Below are 7,752 nucleotides of genomic sequence, written 5' to 3' on the forward strand. Positions count from 1 at the left end.
CGGGCAGCAGGTTTGTCGTCTATCATAGAGCCTCGTCTTCAACATTTTAGTGATGCTAAATCTCTCATTTTTTATATTTGTAGTAGAGAAGATCGTAGGGATGTCGGTCGGTTTGCTATGATGGTAGAAGTGATTTGGAAGAACCGTAACAATATAGTTTGGAATAATGAAAGGGAAGGCATGTCTCGTTTAGGCTTGCAAGCCTATGTTAATTGGCAGGATTGGTTCACAGCCCAGGTTGCTCAGGAAAGGAGCAACAGTACTCACCACCCTGTAGTGTGGTTTCCTCCGGTTGATAATTGGGTCAAGTGTAATGTTGATGTTGGCTTCAATAGTGCTTATCGTTCCACTAACAGAGGTTGGTGCTTCCGGGATAATTTGGGTAGATTCATTACATCAGGAACTGCTTGGGATATTGGTAGTATGTCAACTATTGAAGCTGAGGCGATAGCCTTGAAAGAAGTTGTCCAACATGCTATCTCCTTGAACTTGAATTTTGTGATCTTCGAAAGTGATTCTCAATTGGTTGTTCAAGGCATTCATTCTAATGTTTCTGGTTTGTCTGAGTTTAATCTTATCCTCCTCTCTATTAAGCGTTTATTAGCTTTGATTCCAAACTTTGAGGTGAAGTTTATTAAGCGCCAAGCGAATATGGTTGCCGATACGTTAGTTAAGGCGGCCAATTCTTGGTCTAGGCGAAGTTTCGTTAATGTTATTCCTCCTTGTATTGACTTTATTTTGATAAATGATATGAGTTAAGTTTGTTCTTGTCAAAAAAAAAACAAATTTCAAAAGGATACAAAAATCGTTTACCATTAATGTCAGTTACAACAAGAAATAAGAAAATTAAGAGGATCATTAAAGAAACTAATTTAATAATTCCAGCCATATATTTCTACCCTAAGCTTGTAACGTAAAGAAATTTATTGATCAATTTATGTTTTAAAAGTATTTTTTTTTTGTTTATTTTGTTGTGATCCATATATAATGTTTGCCTCTTTAGCTCACTCAATCGATAAGTGCAAACTTTCAATATTTTCAATTTTTTAAAATAATTTCTTCTTGCCTTTTATGTATGATAGAGGAGAAATTCAAAATAATAATAATAATAATAATAATAATAATAATAATAATAATAATAATAATAATAATAATAATAATGATAATAATAATAATAATAATGTACCAGTTGAATTGTTTTTTCTTAGCATATTAGATGTGCTTTCATATGGTTTCATGATGTAGGTTACCATATTAAGATATAGTGATAGACAATATAGTAAAACATATGTCAATGTCTATTATGAGAATCGAGGAAAAGTGGAATATTGTAGAGAATTATTGTTTTAAAATTTGAAAAGTTTAGGTGTAATGAGGAGTTCTAGAGTTGCCTCTTTTGCTGCATTATTCTAATCATTGACATAGGATTGACCCGAGTAGTATTTTGTGCTTGATGTGATTGAAAATAGTTGAGATAGTTGTCCTTGTTGGGTTTTTGATAATCAATATTTATTAATCCATACTCAATTTAAGATAAAATAGAAAGCGGGAGCGTATCTTAAGGATCCATGAAATATTAACGAGAAGATAATAATCTTGATAGTCAAAAGACATTCCAATTGTAGATTCTTTAATTCTTTAGTTTTTCTTCCAATGAGATAAAGAGAATAAAAATTCTATGATAATTTTTAGTGTCTACAATTTGGGACCATGACTCATTATTTATAAGAATCACATGCCCTTTTGTTATGTTTAAGGACAAACAAGTGAGCTGGCATGATAAAACCGTTAGAGAAAAAGGACAAAATGAAAATAGGGACAAGTGGAAGGTGATCTGAGCATCAAGGATCTAGAAAGGGGGCAAAAGAGAGAAAAAACCTAACAAAAAATATTAGCCATAAACCTTATATTAAATAGATCACTTCAATTTGGCTACTTAAATAATGGTCATAACACATTCATTTATAACATGTATGACCTAAAAAAAAAATTTTTTCAAATGATTTTTGTCAAACTCATAAAAATTACAATTAGCATGAGAAATATTCTCAATAAAAGACCACTCCAAATCAACGTTTTACAACATCCCAGAAAATCCACCTCGAATTCTTAAACATAATTTCATTCCTAATCAACCAAATACTCCAAATGGTAGCCAACAAAACACATCTCACCTTCCCTCTTCTAACTTTCTTAATTTTGCAAAAAAAACTTTATGTCCAAAAACTTTTTTTTTCAAATCGGCTGCTTTATAATTCGACAAACTAATCTAATTTGCCAATACTTTTAACTTTGAACATATTAATTTGTTTAGAGAAAAAAATTGACAACCATAAACAATTATCACACAATATAACTCTACTTCTAATTCCATATAACTTCAATATAATTGCAATTTGTCAAAATATTACACTCATATTTATGGATTTATCTCTTACTGAGACACTTATTTTAAACAAAGGCCAATTTTTCGTTTCATGTACAAAACATAAGTAAATTTATATTTTATATACAACTTTTCTTGCATAAAAACAAAAACTAATTATGTGTGTATCAAAGTTGCAGAAAACACTAGTTTCTTAGTCTAGCGAAAAGTCCAACTTTAGGATGATACGTAAAAAAAATCGATAAATTAAGATAGTGGTTTCTAAGTTACTCGCGATGGCCATTCTTGCCACAATTAACATTTCTCTTATAATAACTATCCAGAAAAATATATAAATCTTAGAAATAAAAAATCCTTATTTCTAGATTTCTTAAAGTTCAAACATGAATATATTAAGTATGTGTGACTCTGATACTATTTGTTGGATTTTCAATAATTAATATTTATTAATCCATACTCAATTCAAAATAAAATTTGTTAGAAGCAGTACTGAGTTGGACGTTTCTCTTCGGGAGAGTTTTATTTCACTTCTATTGTCAACAATTTTGACACAAGACGAGAATGATATCTTTATTTGGAGACGAGAATCAAACGATACTTTCTCTATTAAATCTTGTTTCAAAGCTCTTGATAAGAGCACTACAGGAAAAAAGGCCTCCTGCCACGCCCAGAAAACCGAGGCTATATGCAAAATAACCGTGGCGTAACGCTTAGGCCACGGTTTGGCCACGGAAATCCAACTGTGGAGTATACGGCCGTGGCCTAAAGTAAAGTCCACGGTTTTTTGGTATAGACCACGCATTTTTTACAACCGTGGCTTTTTTAGGCCACGGTTTAGGTAGCTTGATTAAGGCCGCGGTTTGTACTTGCCATGACTTAAAAACTGTGGCTTTATGGTAAAGCCACAGTTTTATTTTAACGTTTACGACACAGTATTAGTTCAAGATATAGCCACGGTTTGGTTATGACCACCTATTTAAAACCGTTGTTATATGTTATGCATTCTAAACCAGTTATCTTGCCACAGTTTATTTCTGTATCATTACATTATATATATATATATATATATATATATATATATATATATATATATATATATATATATATATATATATATATATATATATAACAATAATGTTGATGATTAGAATCTAATTAATTACAAGCAAATTAACATTAACGTCAAAAGTAATTTTTTTTGTAGTGTCACTAATAAGTTGGATAATATAAAACACAACTTCTTAAAACACAACTTCTAAGAACTAGTTAGCTAGATAATATAAAACACAACTTCTTAAAATTCTTCTTGATCATCTCCTTGTTCTTCTTCCACATCTTCAGGACAACCTTCTTTCACATCTTCATGATCACAAGCTTCTTCCATATCTTCATCACAATCTTCTTCGTCTCCAATCTGCAATAAACATCATTCCAAACATCATTCAGCATATTACAACTTTAGAGGCTCATTTATAAGCTTATGTTTTTTATATGTATTTTAGAAACCAAGGTGGTTTTCAAATGTTGATCAAGAGTTGAAACAAGAGTTGATCAAGAGTTTTCAAATGTTGAAACAAATCCATATGAAACCCCATTTGCACAAAGGAACACTTGGGTAACTAATAGGCGGGGGAGAATGTTACTAGTACATATGAAATATATTTTAGTCTGACATGTTTTAAAGCATGTAGAAGAAAATGCTTATAAAAAAGCATATAGAACATGAACTTATGGCTGAACAAGACCACACAAGATCACACAAGAACTTATGGCTGAACATGCACTTATAAAAATGCTTATAAAAAAGTATATAGAAAATTTAATGAAATCTAAACAAGACCACAAAAAACTTATGGCTGAACTTTTAGCTATAAATAAACATGAGGAAAAACTTATGGACTTTGAACAACACCTTTAAAGAAGCAAAGACAATATGACAATATTTCAAGGTTTTCAAAAAGTTCATCCAAGACTTGTTTGAAAACTCTATTAATCACCTGCAGCTCTGCATCTGTGGTGGTTGAACCACAATAGGAATTTGAAGGTTTTCAGAAAGTTCATCCAAGACTTGTTTTGAAGCATGAGGGTGGATCTGCAGCAAGGATAGAATCATGAACCTCCTAACACATACATTTAATGGGGATCCACAAAATCTTGAAGTCTTCTTTCTTGAAACCTTTTATTGATTCTTTTGAGTTTTCTTGCAATCTTTCATAGATTGAATTCAAAAGTGAAATCTCATCTTCAATGCTATCAAGACTCGAAATGAACACCAATACATGCTTCTTCCTAAAAACTTCAAGACCCTATTTGGAAAATAAATGAACAAACAAACACAGTTGTTGATTCTCTTTCAATTTATTTAAAGTAGTAAGGAAGGTGTAGTTTGAGTATAGTTTTGAAAAGAGCTTAATATGAGAAGATCAATATGTAGTAGTAAAGGAAACTAAGAAGCATTCTATTTTTTTTCTTTTCTTATGTATCATCTTAAGAATAAATTCTCATTTTTTCTTAATCCTCTTAATAATATTTCTTATTTTTAAGTTTAGTTTATCACATTCTATAAGATAGTTCCTTATAGAAACCTCCCAGAATCACAAACTCTGTGCAGTATATGAATAATACACTTATATTTCATTACTATAGGCAACATAGGGACAAAAAAATGTTATTTAAACATTCAGCCTTGAAGGAAAATTGCAAACATAAATACATTATTGAGTTCGGTGACTGGATTAAACAGAAATTAGATTTGGAAAATGTAACTAAAAATTTAAAATGGTACAAATGAGGCACTTAAAAGAGTTGGAATGGAATTAGAACAATTAGAATGAGATGGTATAAATGCCCTATACATACTATAGTTAATTATTACAGTCTGTGCGCAGTCTATCCTTGTGGGATAAATTGACAATCATGTAAACAGGTAGTGACTTAAGATCACTTAAATGCCCCGAGGAACAAAGGTAAGCTTTTCTCCTGGATTGGCCCAAAGAGAATATTTAAAGATAGATATTTGATCTTTAAATTGCAATTTCCTAACATAGTTAAACAGACTAATGAACAAATACCTGAATCTTTAAATTCACAGTTGATCCATCAGGTTGAGTTATGTAACCCCCCCTAACTTCATGAGTGAAGATCACATTGACCCAGTAACCTTTTTGAACAAAAACAATTCCTTCCAAGTCCTCAGCTCCAATATTTACATCTATGAAGCTCTTCTCCCAGCACCAATTATCTTCCTTGGCCACTGATTCAGGGGAACTATGTTTCACCTAAAAGAAATATTATAGAACAGTTAAAAACTAAAATGAATTAGAACATCCGAGCAAACGACTAATACTGAACAAAAAGTAGTAAATATTTGAGAGGAAAGTATTCAAGCATCAAAACATAAAACTAAAGAAATTCCACTCAGCTAAACCACAAACAAAATGGGAATATGCAAAAGAAGGCAAACCTCAAGCCTGTATTTTCCAGGAATAACATCAGAAAACAGAAGTTCACTACTCTCAGAGGTCAAGCTAATTGTCTTTCTCACTTCATTATGTTTAGCACCCTGCCTCACAAGAGTCACAGATACAAATGGATCGCATTCTTCCTTGCAGACTACGGCACCACAGACATTGACCAGAGCCTATAATCAAGCAGTAAAGAAATTTTACAAAAAAACTTTTTATGTTTAAAGAAATTGAAACAAGTTGTATTCAGGTAGAAACTTTTTATGTTTAAAGAAATTGAAACACAACATTATATTGTAGCAGTTCAATGCCCATTTTTTAAACTCTGCTCGGATAATTATTGGTGGAATCACCAATAATTTCACATTCAACCACCACAGCTGGCCTGAGCCAGACTGACACCATAGAAGATCTAGCTGCAGAGAGCAAATGCCCTTTCAAATTTGAAGTATATAAAAAATCACTTTCATATCACGGGAGGGATAACAAGGCTGGAAATTTTTTCTAAAATACCATGTTGCAAAAGATAAGCAGAAAGGTGACATAAACATCAACCCCATCATGAGTTCATCATACAGGTTTCAAAGGATCTTCGCATAGTTAATAGTAATAGTCAAACCTTACCTCTTGAATAACTTTCTTAGCTATTGAAGTTGCTTTTGCAATATCATCTAGCCCACTGTAAATCATTATTGAATCAGTATCCCCATAGATCACCTATAAGTTAGTACAATAATTAAGAGCTAATACAACAACCAGTCAAATCAAATTATTCATTTCATATACATAATAGAAATAACCTCTAAGTTCAAGTTATTTTGAACAAGATCAACAGTGCTTTGAAGTTTCTCCCTCTTCTCCCCTAATAGGTGCATCTACAGTCCTTGACTGCATAAGGCTGTCAAATGATCAATCTCAGACCTGTTGGATAGATCGAAAACACATAATGAATCAACCAAAAAACATCCCAAAGGTTTACCACAATCAAAGAACTCAATGAAATGCAATTGATATAGATATCAGGAAGAGGCAATGTTATACTCATTGCAGAATCAAGGAACTCAACGAAACCTTCAAAGAAAACGGCATCCCCTCTTCATCTTCTTCGATCGATCCTTCAAGTCTTCACAAACTCAGAAGGAACCTTCAACCCGCATCAACTCCATCCACGTATCAACAACTGGAACAAAGACGAAAAACACAGAAGCAAAAGAGGAGAAAATTTGATATGGAGAAAACGAAGCGTAAAAGTCGAAGACGTACCTGAGTGGTGACCTTCTTTTTTAGCATGTTCTGTTCTTGTTGAGGCGTGATTTCAATTCATCGGAGAGAACCGAGAGAGAACCTGGGATTTGAGAAGATAGAGAGATTGAGAACGCGTGGAGACCAGAGATAGAAGAGAGTCGAGATGAGAGGTGATAATTCGTATGTTCACGGTGGTTGTGCGATGATGTCGGTTTCGTTGGAGGAGAAAGGCTTTCCCCGGCGCCGTTGCTACTTCACGACCGTGAGAGGGAGAAGAGAAGAATCTAAAAGTCACATAACCCTAATCCCCTTTTATGATTATTTGTTTTAGTTTTTTTTCTTTTTAATCTTATCTTAAAAAAAAAATTAAATATAAAACAAGAGAAAGAGGGAAGCGAAAAGAAAAGAGGGAAAACATGGCGCGCACTAAATTTTTGGATTTGAGCCACCATTTTTAGTCAAAATTATAAGGTCGCGGTTTTTCTTTGCGGCTTAAAATATCCGCAGTTCTATAACCGTAGCAACTGAAGTAAAGGCCACAGTTTCATACTCCGAATTCAATATTCTATAACATACGTCTACGCTTTGATAACCATGGCCAAATCATATATGTGGCCACAGTTTCTGAGCTGTGGACAATTTTAGCGTGGCCGTAGG

The 7,752-nt window shown here is 32.8% G+C and overlaps 1 protein-coding gene across 6 annotated transcripts; it reads right to left on the reverse strand.

The window, feature by feature from the left end:
- Positions 1-3,541: 3,541 nt before the first annotated feature.
- LOC131601310 (uncharacterized) lies at positions 3,542-7,423 on the reverse strand. Of its 6 annotated transcripts, none has more exons than XR_009283614.1 (8): positions 6,922-7,422; positions 6,651-6,771; positions 6,475-6,567; positions 5,850-6,026; positions 5,458-5,664; positions 4,563-4,692; positions 4,384-4,478; positions 3,542-3,800 (listed from the first exon to the last, which is right to left on the reverse strand). XR_009283614.1 is itself a non-coding variant. In XM_058873095.1 (7 exons), exons 2-7 carry the CDS (start codon positions 6,723-6,725, stop codon positions 3,740-3,742), a joined length of 708 nt encoding a protein of 235 aa, XP_058729078.1. In that variant the 5' UTR covers positions 6,726-6,771; positions 6,922-7,422; the 3' UTR covers positions 3,542-3,739. The 6 variants fall into 6 exon arrangements, 2 of the variants coding, with proteins under 2 accessions (XP_058729078.1, XP_058729079.1); XR_009283612.1 differs by having other exon boundaries at positions 3,745-3,800; positions 4,384-4,692; positions 6,922-7,030; positions 7,114-7,422; XM_058873095.1 differs by lacking the exon at positions 4,563-4,692.
- Between the last annotated feature and the right edge of the window lie 329 nt (positions 7,424-7,752).

This window comes from Vicia villosa, linkage group LG5, assembly GCF_029867415.1.
Source record: "Vicia villosa cultivar HV-30 ecotype Madison, WI linkage group LG5, Vvil1.0, whole genome shotgun sequence".
Taxonomy (NCBI): domain Eukaryota; kingdom Viridiplantae; phylum Streptophyta; class Magnoliopsida; order Fabales; family Fabaceae; genus Vicia; species Vicia villosa.

Excerpts from the sequence above, each read along its gene's own strand:
- LOC131601310 (XM_058873095.1), bottom strand. The coding sequence starts at position 6,725 with ATGCACCTATTAGGGGAGAAGAGGGAGAAACTTCAAAGCACTGTTGAT. Across the intron at positions 6,568-6,650 it reads AAAATAACTTGAACTTAGAG|GTGATCTATGGGGATACTGA; the intron begins GTTATTTCTATT and ends ACTAACTTATAG. Across the intron at positions 4,479-5,457 it reads CTGTGAATTTAAAGATTCAG|ATCCACCCTCATGCTTCAAA; the intron begins GTATTTGTTCAT and ends TCCTTGCTGCAG.